At 53.3% G+C, this 19452-nt stretch overlaps 1 protein-coding gene and 1 long non-coding RNA gene across 9 annotated transcripts in view; one reads left to right on the top strand and one right to left on the bottom strand.

The window, feature by feature from the left end:
- Positions 1 to 4763: 4763 nt before the first annotated feature.
- LOC140204723 (integrin alpha-X-like) overlaps positions 4764 to 19452 on the bottom strand; it is a 119276-nt gene continuing 104587 nt past the window's right edge. For all 8 annotated transcript variants that reach the window (XM_072271445.1, XM_072271442.1, XM_072271443.1 and 5 more), the window contains exons 18-31: positions 17491 to 17642; positions 16476 to 16613; positions 16048 to 16121; positions 15619 to 15757; positions 14746 to 14847; positions 14168 to 14247; positions 11646 to 11729; positions 11078 to 11150; positions 10361 to 10471; positions 9436 to 9507; positions 8513 to 8611; positions 8182 to 8286; positions 5796 to 5903; positions 4764 to 5370 (exon numbers count right to left, since the gene is read on the bottom strand). In XM_072271445.1, coding sequence (XP_072127546.1) covers positions 5170 to 5370; positions 5796 to 5903; positions 8182 to 8286; positions 8513 to 8611; positions 9436 to 9507; positions 10361 to 10471; positions 11078 to 11150; positions 11646 to 11729; positions 14168 to 14247; positions 14746 to 14847; positions 15619 to 15757; positions 16048 to 16121; positions 16476 to 16613; positions 17491 to 17642 — 1538 coding nt within the window. In that variant the 3' untranslated portion in view covers positions 4764 to 5169. The remainder of the gene's footprint in view (positions 5371 to 5795; positions 5904 to 8181; positions 8287 to 8512; positions 8612 to 9435; positions 9508 to 10360; positions 10472 to 11077; positions 11151 to 11645; positions 11730 to 14167; positions 14248 to 14745; positions 14848 to 15618; positions 15758 to 16047; positions 16122 to 16475; positions 16614 to 17490; positions 17643 to 19452) is intronic.
- On the top strand, positions 5001 to 19119 carry LOC140204726 (uncharacterized). The gene is made up of 3 exons (XR_011887695.1): positions 5001 to 5932; positions 11946 to 12112; positions 18108 to 19119. It is a non-coding gene; the product is annotated as an uncharacterized lncRNA (long non-coding RNA).

The raw sequence follows: 19452 nt of genomic DNA, 5'->3' as shown, positions 1-19452 counted from the left end.
GTGTTGTTATCTGCAGGCCGCTCCGATTCAATGTCGCCCAAAATTGCAACAGAAAAGGGAGGGACCAGAAACCAGTAACACATCATAACGTGAACTACAGAGACTAACCCACAATCCGCGTCGATTAAACTTTGCCCTAGACCCAGGACTCTAGTACCGTCTTCCGGCAGCACCAAGGGAGCGAGAGAGACCATTCGAACAAGGGTCTCCTTCGGAAGTAGCGAGCGAGGGGACGGGGTACACCGTCACACGCGGAGACCTTTCGCAGGTAGCAACGAGCGAGGGGCCCGTAGAATAGACGCTGCTGAACACTCGCTAGCCTTCCGCGCTGGCCTCAGTGGTTTCAATCTTTGTCGGGGTCGGTGAGAAGTGGAGATTCGCGCCCCGTCTTCAAGCTTCTTGGCCTCGAGGCCGAACGCCTCACAGGACCTCCTCGGAGACAGCAAAGCGCCAGATTGCTCAATCGGCCCGAAAACGCTCTGTTAAACTGTCGGTCACAGGCGCCAACAGCAGCAGAACCAAATTTGAAAGAAGACGCAAAAGAAGTTAAAGGAACTCGTTTCCTGAACTCTATGAGGATGTCGCCCTTGATCGGGTCCGCTGACGCCACCTTCTGAAGGATGAATGGTGCTATAACAACACGCATTCCCTCAAGACAACAGAGCTGGTCATCGACTTCAGGAACGGGATCCATGCACACGCTCCTGTTTACATCAGCGGCCCAAAGGGTTCAGAGCCTCAAGTTCCTACTCTGTGCTGGTCCAGCACCGTGTTCGCCACAGCCAAGGAGGCGCAACAACTGAAACAATTTGTCTGAACAGTATGTAAATGAGCTTTTCGCTGCAGCTCGGTTCATGCAAGAATAAGAAAATAATTTATTTTTCGCTTCTTCCTCTCCCCCTCCCCACTGGCAGAAAATACAGAAGCCCGAAAACACGCCCCACCACACTGAAGGACAGCTTCCAACCCAAGACACACGGGGCAGCAGCTATGGAGAATCTCTGCCGGAAACGTCAAACGTTTATTCCTCACCACAGATACTGCCTGACCTGCTGAGTTTCTCCAGCATTTTCTGTGTGCTGCTGAAAGGTTTCAGCATCTGCAGAATTTCTTCTGTCTCAGCTTCCACCTCACCGTTATGATTCTCAAAAGATGGACAATTGATCTCACAATGTACCTCGGCGTGGTCCCAGCACCTTATTGTGTGCCTGTACTGAAGCTTTTCTGTAACTGTTGCACTTTATTCTGCAGTCTGTTATTGGTTCACCTGGTTCTACTTCAATCCACAGTGTAATGATCTAATCTGTATGGACCGTATGCGAGTCAATTTCTTACTCTATCCCCGCACGCGTGACAATAATTATAAGGCAATTCCAATACTAAAGGGTCCTTCATGCTTGAAGTAACTACTCATTTTTATCTCTTTCCACAAAGTTGTCTCTATCCCTTGGTTACAAGTTTTTTCTGCATCATCGACTCCGACACCTCCCAACCTTTATCTTCCCAGCCGCCTCCCTCATGTTTATTAAAACTGGTACCACCAGGTGGCAGTGTTGCACACCGATTGAGAATGGTGGTCACGGCGATGGGGAGGAGTGCGTGGCACGGCGGGAGTCACCGAGACGCGAGGGGTGGAAAGTGGAAGTGGCTGTGGCTTCACAGACGGGAAAGGAGGAATGGAAGGGAGAGGGTCACAGAGACGAGAAGGACTGTAGGAACCGGAAGAGATCACGACCATGGGAAGAGGTGTAGCGGTGGGTGGAACGGAACAGAGACGGGGAGCGGAGTAGGGCCCGAGTGGGATACGGAGACAGCAAGGTGTGTTGGGGAGGGAGGATGTCACAGAGACGGGGAAGGATGTGGGAGACGGAGGGGGTCTCTGAGACGAGGTTGTGTGCAGGGAGTAAGGGGTGTTCTAGAGAATGGGAGAGATGAAGGGGTAGATGGGGTTCGCAGACACAGCGAGGGGTGAGACAGGTAGAAATGACGGCAAAGAAAGCGTTTGGCACGCTGGGGGGGGGGCGCTGAGTACAGGGGTTCAGACGTTATGTTGCAGTTGTCAAGACCTTGGTGAACCCGCATTTGGAGTATAGTGTTCATTTCTGGCCCCGTGAAGGCTGCAATTAAAAGTAGAAAAAATATTCACGGGAATGTTGCCGGGACTTGAGGGCGTGAGTTATAAGGAGACTCTGGACAGGCTGGGACTGTTTTCCCTGGAGGAAAGAGACTGAGGACGAGGAGCACAGATAGGGTGAACGCGCACAGTCTTTATCCCGATGGGTGGGAAATCCAGAACCGAGGGCGCAGTTTTGAGGTGAGGTGGGGAGGGGGGAGAGATTTAATAGGGACGTGAGGGGCAACATTTTCACCCAGGGGGCGGTCCGTATGTGGAAGGAGCTGCCAGAGAAAGTGGAATTAACAATTACGATGCATCTGGACGTGTTCTGGGTCAAGCAATTCGCAAAGGATCACAGTAGTGGATCAACAACGGCAGGTGGGATCGGTGTGGATTGGCAAGAGGGTCAGTACAGACGGGATGGGCAGAATTACCTGTCTCCGACTGCAGAGGTCGGTTTCGTTAGCTTTTTCTACATCAAAGGCGAAGGATTGGGGGACGGATTATGTCGGGAGCGCTGGTATCTTGCGGGAGGGAGGGTCAGAAAGAGAGAGGGCAGGGACTGAGGAAGGGAGAGGGAAGGTCCGATTGAGGGGGTGATAGGGTGGGCGAGAAGACGAGACGGTGAAAGAGATTGAAGAGAGAGTGGGAGGGAGCTCGGAGAGACGGACAGTGAGAGAAGGGGACTGTGAGAGGGGCGGGGGACGGGGGAGAACCAGGGAGGGAGAAGCAGAGACAGGTGCGAAAGGAGATGGAGGGAGAGAGGAACTGAATGAGAGGGCGAAGAAATGGATGGAGAAGAAAAGATTGAGAAGTGATGGACGAAGGATATGGAAAGAGAGATGATGGGGACAGAGGAAGGGACGGGTAAAGAGCAGGTTGGGGTGGGGAAGGAAGGACGGGTTGAGGAAAGGGTTGGACGGAGAAGAGGAGGGGAATGGTGGCGGGGCGGAGTGCGGAGATGGGGATTGGGGATGTGGTAGGTGGTTGGGGAGTGAGGAAACCGTGACGAGAGGGAGGGGTGGAGTTGGGAAGAGTGTTCAGTGGGCTTAGAGGGGGGAGAAGGAGACATGGAACGGGGTGAGAGGGTTGGGGAGGGCGGGAGAGAGGGGACGAGGCGATAGGGATGGAAAGTGGGCAAAGCGGAGATGGGGAGAAATGAAGGTACGGGCAGAGAATTGTCAGGTTGACAGCAATCACGAAAGGAGCGTTGACAGGGAAAATGGAAGCCGGGGCTCGCCGATATATTCCACAGTTCTGCCCAGTAGGATTCTTCCGGACTACCACAGGATGCCCCTCAACGGACTGGAGATGGGGTGGGGGTTTCACAGAGCGCGGCCTCCTCCGCCCCATTCGGCACTGACTTCTCCATCCCGTCCAGGTCGGTCTCACAGACCATCCCTTCAGAAGGCCGCCCGCCTGCTCTACCCCTATCCCAGACCGTTTCCTCCACCTCATTCCCACTAAAAGCTTGACAACCCTGGGCTCGGCTGTCGAGTTTCCGGTACCCCTCACCTCGTTCACATCCCCTTCCCGGTCAAGGCCCCTGCACCTTATTGTCGGCCTGCTCGGCACTTGCCCTGTAGTTTATTCTGCATTCTTTAATTGTTTTATCGTGTGCTACCGCCATGCACCCTGTAATGAACTGATCTGTGCCAACAGATTACAAGCTTTTCACTCTATCTCGGGCCAATAATGAAGCAATTCCGTTTCCAAACGCTTTTCACGGTATCTCAGTCGACACAACAATAATGAAACTTATCACCAGGGTCCATGACCAGCAGCCGATTGGGGAAGGTCTTCAGTTCCACCATTTCTGGCAGGGAACCGCGGACGGGGAAGAAGCTAAACGTCCCGTTGGCGGACGAGGCCGATACAGCTTGCGAACGGCCCTCTGAAAGCGGCACCAAGGCAAACGTTGTTTCCCACCCACCCAGCACCCACCCCACCCAAACCCAGCCCTCCTCCAGATTGATCCCATCCCTCCCTTCCCACTCTCCCCCTCCCCCCAATCCCATCCCACCCTCCCTCTTAGCTGCAATCGCTGCTTCCTCCCTCAATACTCCCTCTTTTCCTCTTCCCTTCCTCTCTCTCTCATACTGATGGGCGCTACCTCCTTCCGTTCTCCGACGCTACCAACTCTATCCCCTCCCTTTCCTTCCATCTCGCTCCCTCCCTCACTGTCTGCCCCTTCTACCTCTTCACTCCCTTCCCATGCTCTCCCCCTCCCTCTACACCCCACCTATCCCCTATTCCTCCTCCCTCTTTCCCTCTTCCCTCCATTGCTACCCTCCTTCTCGCGCTCTTCTCTATATCTCTCCGCCTCCCTTTCACTCTTCTCCTTCCTTTTCTGTCCCAACATCTCTTCATCTTCCTTCTCCTATTTTCCTCGCTTTCATTCCCTCCCCTTCTCCTTCCCTTCCCACTCATCCTTTATCCTTCACTCACACCCGACTCACACCCCACCCTTTCACCCCCTCTCATCTATCTCTCTACTTCCTCCACACATTTTCGCCGCCTTCTCCTCAGCTCCTTCCTTTCCGCTCCACACCACTTCTCCCGTTCCTTCCTCGCCTCTCTCCTACTCTCACCCTACGAACCCTCCCACCCACTATTACCTTCCCCATTTTCTCCATTCTTCCCCTTCCACCCCACATCTCTCACCCATCTCCCTCCACTCTCTCTCCCATTTCTCCCTCCCTCTATTCCTTTCCTCCTCTCGCTTCTCCAACTTCCAGACAAGTAAACTCTTAATCACTCTATCTTGCTGTTCATTAGCTCACTGTTGCCCGACAGCGCACAGCCCAACCCCTCGCCTCCCCCACCCTTCAAGCGGAGCGGCTGAGATCCCAGATCGAAGACAATATGACCCCAGCCCATTGTGTGGATGCAGTTAAGGGAGAACGAGACGGGGGGACACGGAACTGAGGAGTGGGCAAGGGGAAAAGGGTATCACGACGCGGGAGTATTGTAGGGTTTAACAGGGAGAGGGCCGGGCATGGGAAGAGGGTTAAGGAGACGGGGAAATTTCCGCATTGGTTAACGTCGCGTCGTCATTGGGGCGGTGCCGTCTGGTCATTGGGCGGTGCCGTCTGGTCATTGGACGGTGAAGAGCCGCCGTTCGCCGGTTCCTTGTTGTCATTGGCCATTGCCGAAGCGTCCGCATTCCAATCCATTCCCATCATTTCCTGATTCTCAGCTGCTTGCATTCCGCCGCCAAAATCCTCCGGGGAGGTTCGCTTGAAGAATCCGAACTGGGAACCAGGGAGAAGGGCTGGAGTCAGGGGGTAGAGATCTGACCCAGATTGAGCGCGGCCAATCCCAGCCCATGTCCAAAGCAACTGTCCAATAAGGGGCTCCCTCCGCCCACGCAATCCCGCCGGCGGCCGCTTCTCCCTTCTCACCGCCCCTCCTCTCTCTTTTTCCTATCTCCCCTTTTTGCTCTATCCCCTCCTCAATCCACCGCCTAGCTCATCCCTTCTTGCCCCTTATCACCCCTCCCACACTCCATCCTTTCCCCCCCCCCCCGCGCCACACTGTCCTTCACTGTTACATTCCGCCGGTGCTCCCTCTCAGCCGGACGCTCCCAGCGCAAACCTCCTTTCTCGCTGCCCCCTTCAGCAGTGCTCCCTCGCTCCTCGCCGTCCTTGCCTCCATCCCAGAGATGTAGCGCCCTAACCTTCCAGAGGATGAGGACGATAATGAGGAGGATGAACAGCCCAGACAAGCTGCCGATGATCATCAGGGTCCTTCTGCTCTTTGGATCGATTTGCACCTCCGTTTGTCCCTGCGTGGGGAGTGACACAAATCGCAACGGTGAGCGGACGCTAGAGATCAACATGCAGGGGCGGAGTCCCGTCGGGAGGGCGGAATGAATGGGTGAAGTGGAAGTGTGGGGTCCTGCTGGGAGTGCGGACGATGGGAGTCAATAGGATGTTGTGCGTCTGAATGGGAGTGTGTAAGATGGGAGAGAACCGGAAGGGTGGGGTCCCGTTGGGAATTTGGACGGTGGGAGTAAACGGGAATGTGTTGTTCCCATTGGGAGTGCGGAAGGCGGGAGAGCCGGGAAGGTGCAGACAGAAACAGGTGAATTGATTATGGGGAGCAAGGACATGGCAGACCAATTGAATAATTACTTTGGTTCTGTCTTCACTAAGGAGGACATAAATAATCTTCCAGAAATAGTAGGGGACAGAGGGTCCAGTGAGATGGAGGAACTGAGCGAAATACATGCTAGTAGGGAAGTGGTGTTAGGTAAATTGAAGGGATTAAAGGCAGATAAATCCCCAGGGCCAGATGGTCTGCATCCTAAAGTGCTTAAGGAAGTAGCCCAAGAAATAGTGGATGCATTAATGATAATTTTTCAAAACTCGTTAGATTCTGGACTAGTTCCTGAGGATTGGAGGGTGGCTAATGTAACCCCACTTTTTAAAAAAGGAGGGAGAGAGAAACCGGGGAATTATAGACCGGTTAGCCTAACGTCGGTGGTGGGGAAACTGCTGGAGTCAGTTATCAAAGATGTGATAACAGCACATTTGGAAAGCGGTGAAATCATCGGACAAAGTCAGCATGGATTTGTGAAAGGAAAATCATGTCTGACGAATCTCATAGATTTTTTGAGGATGTAACTAGTAGAGTGGATAGAGGAGAACCAGTGGATGTGGTATATTTGGATTTTCAAAAGGCTTTTGACAAGGTCCCACACAGGAGATTAGTGTGCAAACTTAAAGCACACGGTATTGGGGGTAAGGTATTGATATGGATAGAGAATTGGTTAGCAGACAGGAAGCAAAGAGTGGGAATAAACGGGACCTTTTCAGAATGGCAAGCAGTGACTAGTGGGGTACCGCAAGGCTCAGTGCTGGGACCCCAGTGTGTTTACAATATATATTAATGACTTGGATGAGGGAATTAAATGCAGCATCTCCAAGTTTGCGGATGACACGAAGCTGGGTGGCAGTGTTAGCTGTGAGGAGGATGCTAAGAGGATGCAGAGTGACTTGGATAGGTTGGGTGAGTGGGTAAATTCATGGCAGATGCAATTTAATGTGGATAAATGTGAAGTTATCCACTTTGGTGGCAAAAATTGAAAAACAGATTATTATCTGAATGGTGGCCGATTAGAAAAAGGGGAGGTGCAACGAGACCTGGCTGTCATTATACACCAGTCATTGAAAGTGGGCATGCAGGTACTGCAGGCGGTGAAAAAGGCGAATGGTATGCTGGCATTTATAGCGAGAGGATTCGAGTACAGGAGCAGGGAGGTACTACTGCAGTTGTACAAGGCCTTGGTGAGACCACACCTGGAGTATTGTGTGCAGTTTTGGTCCCCTAATCTGAGGAAAGACATCCTTGCCATAGAGGGAGTACAAAGAAGGTTCACCATATTGATTCCTGGGTTGGCAGGACTTTCATATGAAGAAAGACTGGATGAACTGGGCTTGTACTCGTTGGAATTTAGAAGATTGAGGGGGGATCTGATTGAAACGTATAAAATCCTAAAGGGATTGGACAGGCTAGATGCAGGAAGATTGTTCCTGATGTTGGGGAAGTCCAGAACAAGGGGTCACAGTTTGAGGATAAAGGGGATGCCTTCTAGGACCGAGATTAGGAAAAACTTCTTCACACAGAGAGTGGTGAATCTGTGGAATTCTCTGCCACAGGAAACAGTTGAGGCCAGTTCATTGGCTGTATTTAAGAGGGAGTTAGATATGTCCCTTGTGGCTACGGGGATCAGGGGGTATGGAGGGAAGGCTGGGGCGGGATTCTGAGTTGGATGATCAGCCATGATCATAATGAATGGCGATGCAGGCTCGCAGGGCCGAATGGCCTACTCCTGCACCTATTTTCTATGTTTCTATGTTTCGATGTTTCTATCCCGTTGGGTGTGCCCCATTGTGGCTGCGGGCGGCGGGAGTGAATAGGAAGGGGTGGGAATGTTTTAATGAGTGATTTGTGGGGAGATTTTTTTGGGAATGTAGCAGAGACGGGTGGGACGGATTCTTGAACATTCTCACAGTCTCGCCACGCCCAGATCTTGGGATCAGGCTGTGCGCATTCATTACCTTCGCCTTCTGGCTGCGTTCTTCGTTCTGGCTGACGTGGCGGTAGCTGTTCACAGAGAGGAGAGCCGAGCTCCGCAGGGTCATCGTGGGTGTGTCCCCGCTAGGCTGTGGGGAGGCGCAAACAGGGTGGGATCAGAGACGGCACGAACACACTCACATATCCCCCTCCTAGAAATCTCTTCTCCTAAGCCCGTCTGTGACCCTCCCCTCCCCCAGCACCCCTCCGTCTCCGTGAACCCCACCATTCCCCCCCAGCACCTCCCCGTCACCGTGACACCCCTACGCACGTCCCGTCCCCATTCCACCCCCCTTTTCCCCATCCCCTCAGTACCAGTAGCTGTGTGAAGCCTTTCAGGTGGAATGTGGTTATCTTGTTGGGGATTGAGCGAAAGTTGCAGACGACCGTCTGGACCTGAATCCCGGGGATCTCCTGCGGGGTGGGGGGTGGGAGAGAAGGGTCTGTGGTCAGCAAAAGCAACAGAGGAAAACTCTCCCCCGCCCCCACCTTCGGAATGTACGAGCAGCGCTCCAGAGCTACACACAGTTCCTGGCCTTGTTGTCCGAGAGAGCGCTGGGTGCTGGCGGGCCGGTCGAGGTGTTGTGTCTCGGGTGGGGGAGTGATCTGGGATGTTTCGAGGAGGGAGGAGTTGAGAACCGAAGGAAGAGACGGAAGTCGGTGGTACCGGGACAAAGGTGCGTAGGGAGAGACGGAGAGGTGGGGATGGGGAGGGAAGGGGCAGATAGGTGTCTTGTCGGGAGGGTTGAGTGGAGTAAAGTTCGGGGGGGGAAGGGTTCGGGGAGTAGTCTGGGAGGGGTGGAAAGCGAAGAGAGACGGAACTGCAGAGGGAAGGGATGATGTAGCCACGGCAGGAGGGGCTGGGGCGGGTAGGGGAAGAGTGGGTTCTGGGGACAAATGTAGATGGGTTAGTTGTCGGGGCTGGAATGGTGTGGCGAGTCGGGGGGCCGGGTGCGAGGGTTGGGGGAGATTGTGGAGGATAAATAGAGAGTGGTGGATCAAGGAATGGGGGAGGGGTTGTCGGGGTATTGAGGGAGGGAGAAGGCTGAATAATCTGGGAAGGGGAAGCGCGCGGGTTGGGCGGAGAGGGAGGAGAGAGGCTTTCCGGAGCTCCCACCTCCTTCGTAGCCTCTCCCTTCGCACCCTCCGCCCTTTCCACGGCTCTACCTCCCCACTCTACCGTTGTCCGCGCCGAACCCTCTCTCCTTCCATGCTGCCCCGCATTTGCTTCCTCTAACCTCTTCCTTGAGGAGATCCTGGATGGCGGCTTTCGGAGACTCCATGGGGTCCATACACGTCAGATTCTGGCTCTGTAGGTGGGAACAGGTCACGTTAGTGTACTCTTTACACAGAACATCCCTCCCTTGGCTGTCTGTAACCTCCCTCTCTCCCCCTCCTCACTTCCCTCTCCATCTCTCGCCCACTCCATGATTCACCCCCCCCCCCACCGCCACTCTCCTCTTCATTTCTCCCGGCACTCCATCTTCCTCTCTCTGTCCGTCTCTCCCTACCTCCCTCTCCTCACCCCTTCCCCTCTCTCTCCTCCGTAAGTCTTTCATACCTACTCTCTTCCACTCCTCTCCCCTACTCTCTCCACCACCCACCCTCACTCATTCGCCGTCCCCATTCTCTCACCCTTCTCTTCCAATTTCTGCCTCCACTCTCCCTTCCTCCTCCCCTCTACTCGTTCACCTCCCATTTACGCGCCTTCTCCCATCTACTCATTCTCCCCTCTCTATTTTCCTGTCCCTCCCCCTCTCTCATCTCCTTCCCCTTCAAATCCACCCTCCCCCCCACGTCCTCTTCTTCTCCTTCTCTCTACTTCTCTCCGGTCCATTTCTCCACCCTCTCTCTCACTTCCTTACACCACTCCTATCCCCCTACCTTTTCCAACCGGATCTCCCTCTTATTACCCCCCGCCATCCTACCCTTGCCCTCTTTGTCTTCCTCCTCTTTCTTTCTTTCTCTCTCTCTCTCATCCCGCCTTTCTCTTCCCGCCATCTCGTTCCCCGTGAGGCTCGATCAGACCCCTCTATGTTACTAGGGTAACTGATTGTCTGAACAGCCAATTCGGACTCGCTGGAGAGCCCGCACCTGTGCTCACATCATCCTTGGGTACGGGGGTAAAGTGTCCACGCTCCAAGATTAGTGACGGAGACTCACCTCAGTGCCTTCGTGATCAACCCGCGCTCTCCATGAAACAAAGTTCCCGATCTTCGAGGTGAAGCTGATGTTCAGTATGAGCGGGACAGGGTAGGGGCCCAGATTTTCCACCTGGGAGAAAAGAGAGAGGTGTGAGAAACTTTCGACAGGACACTGTCCTTTCCCACTCACTCCCATCGTCCGCGCCCCGACGGGCCCCCGGCCCATCTTAATCACTCCCATCGCCCGCCTTTCCGTCGGGACACGGCCCCTTCCCGTTCGCTCCGATCGTCCGCAATCCCGCCGGGGCCGCACTCCTTCCCGTTCATCCATCGTCCTTGGTCCCGACGGAATCTCGCACCTATCGGGCTGGAGGTGGGAGGGAGGAGAGAGGGAGGGGAGGGCGAAATTATCGAAGGGTGGTGCATGGGGAGGCGAATGGAGCCTAGAAGTAGAGGAGTGGGAGAAAGGTAGGGTAGGGTGGAAGGGGTGGGAGAGGGAGCAGGAGGGGGAGGTTGCTGGTGGTTTGGAATTGGCAGCTGCGGAGGTAGTGTGGTGGGTGGAGGGAGTCTGGAAGTGATGGGTAGGGGTAGGAGGTTGTAGGGGCGGGTGGTTAGAGGGTAGAAACGGAGAGGGTAGAGAGGGAGGACGGATGGGCTGGAAAAAAGTTGAGGAGAGAGGGATGGGAATGAGAGGAAAGGGTAAGAGGAGGGGGAAGACTGCTTACTGAGTTAGTACCTTGTAGGTGTGAGCCACCTCCTTTTGCTGCTGGTCGTCCCCCGTGAACCGTATGTAGTGTGTGGTCCGGGGACTGCGAGGAAACGAGTTTACATCAGTCTGCGCATTGACAGACCATCGCCTCTCTTCTCAGTCCCGTCCCCTCCTCCTACCCGTCTCCCCATTCCTGTTCCCCTCCTGTATTGCCTTCTCCACTGCCCATCCCCCCATCCTTTGAGTCATCTTCACCCTGCTCTCCTCTACCCCTTATCATTCCCCCTCTCTGTCCCATCTCCTGTCCTTTCCCCTCTCACCCTGCCCGTAATCCTCTCCCCTCTGTTTGTTCTCCAAAATCCCGCCCCTTCTCCCCCTCCCTTGATTCCACTCCCTTCTCCTCCTCTGCTCAGTCAACTCCCCCCTCTCTCTCCCCCTGTCCCCTCCCCTGTATCCCCAATCTCCCCCTCCACTCAATCTCCTGCCCTCTCCCCATTCCTCCTGTCCCCTCCATTCTCCCGATCCTGCCCACCCCTCAGTCCCCTCCCCAATGCGGGTAGGAGGGGGGTGGCTGGCGAGACCTCCGGAGGCTTACCTGCTCACCACGACATCGACGGCATACTTAAAAGGTATCGTCACGTTGCGGGTTGTCTCGCCGGTGATGCTCTCCGTGTTGGAGCTGCAGAATGAATTGGGAAGCGGAAGAGCGGAACTGAAATTTTTAAGTTGGTTTATTGTCGTCACGTGCACCGAAGTTTTGTAGTTGGAATGGTCTATTATTATGGAATGGACCAGTGGTCCTGAATACTGTCCATACATGTCAAATCCTCACAGTGAGTTGAAGTAGAACGTGGAAAAAAACAACACAATACAGAATAAAATGTTACTGTTACAGAGGAACAGCAGTGAGGTGCAAGATCATTACGAGGTAGATTGTGAGGTCAAGATTCCATCTTATCGGACGAAGGGACCATTGAACAGCGAGATAGAAGCCGTCCTTCCGCCTGGTGTTATGCGTTTTTTCAGTATCTTCTGGTGAAGGGGGAGCAGATGCGATTATCGGTAAATTGTTTTATTATTGTCACATGTGCAATGAAAAGTCAGCTCTTTTTTCCCCCAGGGCGGAAATGGCGGACGCGAGGGGCATTTTAAGGTGATTGGAGGGAAGTATGGTGAGGGTGGGGTGTCAGAGGTAGAGTTTCGCACACAGGAAGTGGTAGGGTGAACGTACTTGCGGGGTGCTGGTAGGAGCAGACACATTAGGGGCATTGAGGAAACTATGCACATGGTCGATAGAAAACTGGAGGGCTGTGTGGGAAGGAGGAATTGGATTGGACTTGGTTATACCAACATGATGGCCCGAAGTACAATACCTGTACTGTGCTGCAGTGCTCCATGCTACACTGCCAATAAAAAGTATTCCCCCCCCCACCCCACACCCATGGAAGTTTTCACGTTTTATTGATTTTATTGTTTTACAACATAGAATCACAGTGGATTTAATTTGCTATTTTGACACTGATCAACAGAAAAAGACTCTTTCGTGTCAAAGTGTAAACAGATCTCCACAACATGACCTAAATTAATTACAAATATAAAACACAAAATAATTGATTGCACAAGTATTCACTCCCTTCAACTCAGTATTTAGTAGATGCACCTTTGGCAGAAATTATAACTTTGAGTCTGTGTGAATAGGTCTCTATCAGCTTTGCACATCTGGACACTCGCTGATATTTTCCCCAATCTTCTTTACAAAAGTACACAAGCCTTGTCAGATTGCATGGGGGTCGTGAGTGAACAGCCCTTTTCATGTAGAGCCACAAATTCTCAATTGGATTGAGGTCTGGACTCTGACTTGGCCACTCCAGGACATTAACTTTGTTGTTTTTAAGCCATTCCTGTGTAACTTTGGCCGTTTGCTTGGGGTCTTTGTCTTGCTGGAAAAGGAATCTTCTTCTCCCAAGTCGCAGTTCTCTTGCAGACTTCATCAGGTTTTTTCTCCAGGATTTCCCTGTACTTTGCTGCGTTCATTTTAGTCTCTACCTTCACAATTCTTCCAGGGCCTGCTGCAGTGAAGCATCCCCACAGCATGATGCTCCACAGTTGGGATGATGTGTTTTTGATGAATGTGCGGCGTTTGGCTTACGCCAAAACTCAGTTTTGGTTTTATCAGACCATAGAACCTTCTTCCAGCTGACCTCAGAGTCTCCCACATGCCTTCTGGGATACTCTAGCCGAGATTTCATCCGAGTTTTTCTCTTTGCCACTCTCCCATAAAGCTGCGGCTGCTGAAGCACCTGGGCTGTATGCGCAGTCTCTCCCATCTCAGCCACTAAAGCTTGTAACTCCTCCAGAGTTGTCATGGGTCTCTTGGTGGCCTCCCTCACTAGTCCCCTTCTTGCACAGTCACTCAGTTTTTGAGGACGGCCTGTCCTTGGCGGATTTACAGCTGTGTCATATTCATTCCATTCCTTGATGATCGACTTAACTGTACTCCACGGGATATTCAGTGACCTGGAAATGTTCTGATATCTATCTCCTGACTTCTAATTTTTAATTATCTATTCGTGGAGTTGCCTGGAGTGTTCTTTTGCCTTCATGGTGTAGTTTTTGCCAAGATACTGACTCACCAGCGGTTGGACTTTCCAGATATAGCTGTGTTTTTACTACAATTAATTGAAACGCTTTGATTGCACACGGGTCTCTAAAAACAGTCTCCATTTAGCTAATTATGTGACTTCTAAAACCAGTTGGCTGCATCAGTAATGATTCGGTGTGTCACATTAAAAGGGGCGAAGACTTCTGCAATCAATTATTTTGTGTTTTATATGTAGAGTTAATTTAGATTACTTTGTAGAGATCTGACACGGAAGAGCCTTTTTCTGTTGATTAGTGTCAAAAAAGTCAAATTAAATCCACTGTGATGCAATGTTGTAAAAACAATAAAACATATAGATTTCCAAGGGGGGGAGGAAGGAGTGAATATTTTTTATGGGCAAGATATATGTTCTATCTCCTTTGTATATCTCTTTCAATGAAAAGAGGTGATGGTGTTGGAGGTTGGGGGGGGGGGCGGTTGGTTAAACGCAGAATTAACGACGGATGGGCACGTACCTGAGGGCTTCAACCTCTATCTTCGCCTTTTCTCCCCAGTCCGGTCGCCCCTGAATATCGAAACTCAGATTCAGGTCGATCTGGGAAGGAATGGAGAGGTGGATCTGAATGCAGCCGCCTGCCCGGAGGTGAAACGGGTGGGAGTGGAGGGGTGAAGAAGGAGGTGTGGTCTTACCGTAGTAGGGAACTACTCCATAGTTCTATAACAGCGGATAGATTGCGACTGCGGGTGGAGAGGAATGAGGGAGGGAGGGGGAGTCAGACCAGGAGAGAGAGATGGAAGAAAAGCAGATACGGTTGGATTGTGGGAGAAACCGGGCCGGGGAGGAGGAAGAGGAAGAGAATCAGTGGGGAGTGAGGGAGGAGTGGGTGGGGACGGGGGTCAGTCAGACCGGGAAGGGTGGGGAAGAAGGTGAAGGGAGGAGGAGAGTGAGACCGGGAGGGGTAAGAGATCGATGAGACCCGGGGGCTGACACGGAGGAGGTGAAAGTCAGATCGGGAGGAAGAAGGGGGTGAGGTTCAGACAAGGGAAGGAGGGAGGGGATTTTCGAGGATGTAACCCGATACCGGGGACTTACCTGGTGGTCCTGCCTGAAGATGGGGTGACTGATGAAACAAACTAACATCCCGCGATGGCCCTGGGCCGGATCTGGGCTGGAGCTGCACTCTACCCTACTGTCCTGGGAAGAGAGGTAGAGAGTGTGGGTGCTGAGTATGGGGTGAACTTGAGGAGGGATGGGTGCAGAGAAGGAGTGGGGCGACACGCGACGAATAGGAAATATCTGTGGGGGGTAGGCGACAAAGAGGGAACAGTGTGGGAGGGAACAGAGCGCTGCCTCTAAGTGGGGGGGGGGGGCAAGGTCGGTTGAGGACGGAGAACTTTCTTAGGGAACCGAGATTGAGACTGGAGGGCAAATGCGAAGGAAGCGGTGAAGAAGGAGGGCGAGGAAGCGGCGGCCATGAGGGAACAGCTTTGAGAAGGGAGGCGAACCGCAGGTGGGTCAGAGGATTGAAGGAAAGCTACGGAATGGAGGCAGAGAGGAACGTGGCTTTGCGGGAGGCTGGAGAATAATGAAGGAGCTCGGGGGCAGAGGGACTGAGATAAATGCGGAAGTCCCATGGGAAGGACGGGGAGCAATAAGGGAACGCTACGGATGGGAGGCGGAGGGGAATTAAGGAGTTCCGCAATAGAGAGGGTAGGAGTTTCGAGAGAGAGAGCGAGAGAGGGCGTGGGGGGGGGGAGAGAGGAATGAGAAAGCTCGGGTGAATGGTCGGAAAGGAATGAGACCGCGAGGTGAGAGGACAGAGAGGAACGAGGGAGCTCATTGGGAGAGCGTGCGTGAGCCGGCGGGGAACGAGGGAATTCTGCAGGAAGGGCAGAGGAATGATGGAGCGCCAGCGCTGTTTCGGAGAACCCCTCGCTCCCTCCTTCAGTTTTCCCTCACACTCACCTTGGCGATATGGATGCGGCGTTGCTGGAGGCCGGGCGGGTGCCGGATGCGGAGGGAGGTGTTGTAGGAATCTTCGCCCCGGTTCTCCAGCAACAGCCGTAGGCCCAGAGTGGTGTCCTGGCCCAGCACGAGGGTCTGTCTGACAGTGAGGGAGGGACAGAGGGTTAGTCCGGGGGTGGCAAGAGGGATCGGGCAGTTTAGGAGAGGGTGGGGTCTGGGAGAGAGGTAGAGTCAGTGTGTGGGCGAGGGGTGAATTGGTACGACGAGGTCAGTGTGGGGAAAGGAGACACATTGGGGAAGTCGGTGTGGTGGGGAAGTCCTTGTGGAGGCTGGGTCGATGTGTGTGGGGAAGTCGGTGTGGGGCGTTTCGGATGGGGAAAGGACAGGGAGAGGAGAGGCATTCTTCCCTCTCTCTTGGAACTTTCTTACCCGCTGTATTTCACGTTGAGAATAAGGCGATTTGTGCATATCTCGTCATTCCCACAGTTACTCTCCATATGGAGCTGAAGAGGAAATGGCAGCGGATGAGTGTCCGATCAGGAAACACACCCCTCTGCACCCCTCAGAGAGACATCTCTCCCTTCCCTCCTTCCCCATTGCCCATCACCTCATCAGGGTCCACCACTCTCCTTCCTCCCCTGTCCCCTTCACGTTCTTCTTTCCGCTACTTCCTCTTATATCCTCTCTCGTCTCTCCCTCCCTCCCCTGTATCCTCTCCCCGCTCTCCCTTTCCTCATCCTCTCCCTGCCCTCTTTCCTCCCCTCTCCTCTCTCCCTGTCCCCCACCTTCTCTCCAACTCCCCTTTCCTCCTCACCCCTCTGCGCTACTCCCTGCCCCTGCCGAATGCCACACCTTACCCGATGGTCGAGGGAGGTGCGACAGCGGTGGCTCAGAACGAGAAGGGGGTGCTCCGTCACTCCTTCCGACGGCGGGTACGGTGTCACTGAGAAGTTGACGACGAGCAGCAGAGGGGTTAGCGAGTCCTCGACGCAGACCTGGGTGTAGAGCGCGGAAGAGGAGGCCAGTTAGTGCGAGACAGAGTTAGACCCGCCCTCCACACGCTCCAGTCTCCGCCGGCATTACCAGGATTCCCACCCTCAGAAATCCCGGGATTTCACTGTGAGAATTCCCATGATTCCACCACCTGGCACCCCAGCATCCCACATCAAAATTCTTATGATCCATCCCATGACATTCCCATGATCCAGCTACAGGATTTTCGGGATCACAGCGCCTACGTTTCAGCGTCCCATTACATAATTCCTGTAATTCCACCGCCATCACTCCTAGAAAACTATTGCAGAATTCCCGTGGTTCTAACCCCTGTAATTACCAGGGTCCATGTGCTAGAATTGCTGGGATCCCTGCGGCTGGAGTTCCTGGATACTATCGTTGCCTTATGCTCCTGGGATCCCACCGCCGGCACTTCCAGCAAACTGTTCCTCGGGATCCATTGCCCGGCGTTCCGGGCATTACCTCGCCCGGCACCCCCGGGTTCGCACTACCTCTCGCTCCCGGGATCCCAGCACCGTTATAGGGATATCCAACCACCAGAATTCCCGGTATCTAACCGTCGACAGATGTCTTATATTTCAATAACCTCCCATTCCCTGTATCCCATGACTACCGTCATCCAGGAATCCCACAACCTCCTGTTGTCAGCATCTCGGCGCCCAGTGTTCCCGGGACGCCACTGAGGAAGACTGATTAGTGAGGAGTGCCGAGGAACAGAGAGACCTCTGTATATGAAGGTATACGTCGATGTATAACGGTAGGACACGCACTACAGGGGTTTGATCAAATTCCCCCTCGGGGAGGTGGTGTAATTCGGACCCCAGAGGCCATATTTTGAGGAGTAGGGTGAACACCCACCGGCAACCAAATGTTGTGCTGGACGCACGTGCTGTCTCCGGACACGTTGAGGGAGCGGGTGAAAGGGTGTTCGCTTGTCTCCAGCTGAGCCCGGGGAGAATGACGATTCCTGTCCAGGTCCAGCTGGTAGGTCAGGATCACAGTCAGCGGATCTGGAGGCGGCAGAAGTGGGAAGAGTTAACACAAATCATAGCACGGGCTATTCGGTCCACTCCATTGTGCCGACCTTGTAACCTAGCCCAAGATCAATCAAATGCTTCCCATCTACATTCCATCCACTCTTCTTTCAAATACGACCTTATCAAAAAGTTCCGTACATATCCCTAGTGTACACGTCTCTATCACACCCACCAATCCGGCAGCAAATTCCACACACCCACTACTGTGTAATAAACAACCCACCTCCGGCATTCCCGCCGCCCTATACTTCTCTCCAATCACTTTAAGATGATGTTCTCCCGTACTGGCGCTCTGGGGTGGGGGTGGGAGGAGAGGATCTCTCTGTAACTCGATCTATGCCTCTTATCGTCTTGTACACTTGTATCAAACCGCCTGCTATTTTCCTTTGCTCCGAAGAGTAAAGCCCGACGTTTCCTAATGAGACGTGTCTCCTTCAGGTCCGGAAAAAACAAAACTCAGGCAAGACCGTCTACGCACAAAAATATTCATAAACGCCTGTCCGATAATCCCCCGGCGTGCGGGGCTGGGAATCACGGGCACCACTGACTGCGCCAGGGAAAAAAAACAGCGTCGCCGGTACCAGTCTTCGACGCCCTAAACAACTCCTATTAACTCGAGGCGTGCAACACAACGCTCGCCCCAACAGCTTCCTCTCCCAGGTGAGCAGCCGTCGTCTGTGACAGCAGCAGGCTTGAGAAGGTCTCTGCAGAGAGTTAACCGCCGAAAAGATGCCGGGCCAGACAGCATCCCAGGTCGCTTACTCGGGGAATGTGCACACCTGCTCACTGACGTCATCACGAATACCTTGCACACGTCACTCACCCAGGCTGCTGTCCCCACGGGCTTCAAATCAGCCACCATTCTACCACCTTCAGAACTAAACTTGGCACTTGGCACTGGCGCCAATCATCGTGCAGTGCTTTGAATGGCCTGTAATGACACACAGCAAGACTTTCATCCCTACCAAATGGACGCTTTACCGATATGCTTACCGTCAGGACCGCTCGCCAGCAGATGCCATAGCATATGTCGTGCACCGGGTCCTGATACGCTTAGAAAACAGGGACACTTACGTCAGAATGCCGTTTCCGGATTTCACTTCGCCTTTCAGCACTCTTGCCCCACAGACCTTGGGTGTTGAACTTCCTAACCAACAGACCTCAGATATTCAGGAAGAACAATCGCTCCTCCCCATCATCCTCAACACGGGTGCCTCCAAGGCTGTGAGCTGAGTCCATTACTGTACACTGTACTCACACGTTACTTCTGCGTGAACTGGACGCCGTAACCTACGCAGTGGCGTACGCACGTTGTGAGCATTTATACCTGTGCGTTGGAATGTTTGCGTCGCTCGGCAATGGGCACACGTCACGCATGCGCACTCACCTGCCCGCGCAAGGCTTCATGGTCATGGTAGTCTCGGAGTAAAGAAGACGCGAGCGTCTTTTAAAACGCAAACAACAGGAATTCTGCAGATGCTGGAAATTCAAGCAACACACATCAAAGTTGCTGGTGAATGCAGCAGGCCAGGCAGCATCTCTAGGAGGAGGTACAGTCGACGTTTCAGGCTGAGACTAACTGAAGGAAGAGTTAGTAAGAGATTTTTCAACTGAAGGAAGAGTTAGTAACGTCGCCTGTACCTCTTCCTAGAGATGCTGCCAGGCCTGCTGCGTTCACCAGCAACTTAGATGTGTGTTGCTTGAATTTCCAGCATCTGCAGAATTCCTGTTGTTTGCGTTTTAAAATTCACTACGGCGAAGCCTCTTCCGGTGATGCCAACAC

This window comes from Mobula birostris, chromosome 11, assembly GCF_030028105.1.
Source record: "Mobula birostris isolate sMobBir1 chromosome 11, sMobBir1.hap1, whole genome shotgun sequence".
NCBI lineage: Eukaryota > Metazoa > Chordata > Chondrichthyes > Myliobatiformes > Myliobatidae > Mobula > Mobula birostris.
Note: the sequence above shows the minus strand (reverse complement) of the source record. Positions and strands in the feature narration are given on the sequence as shown.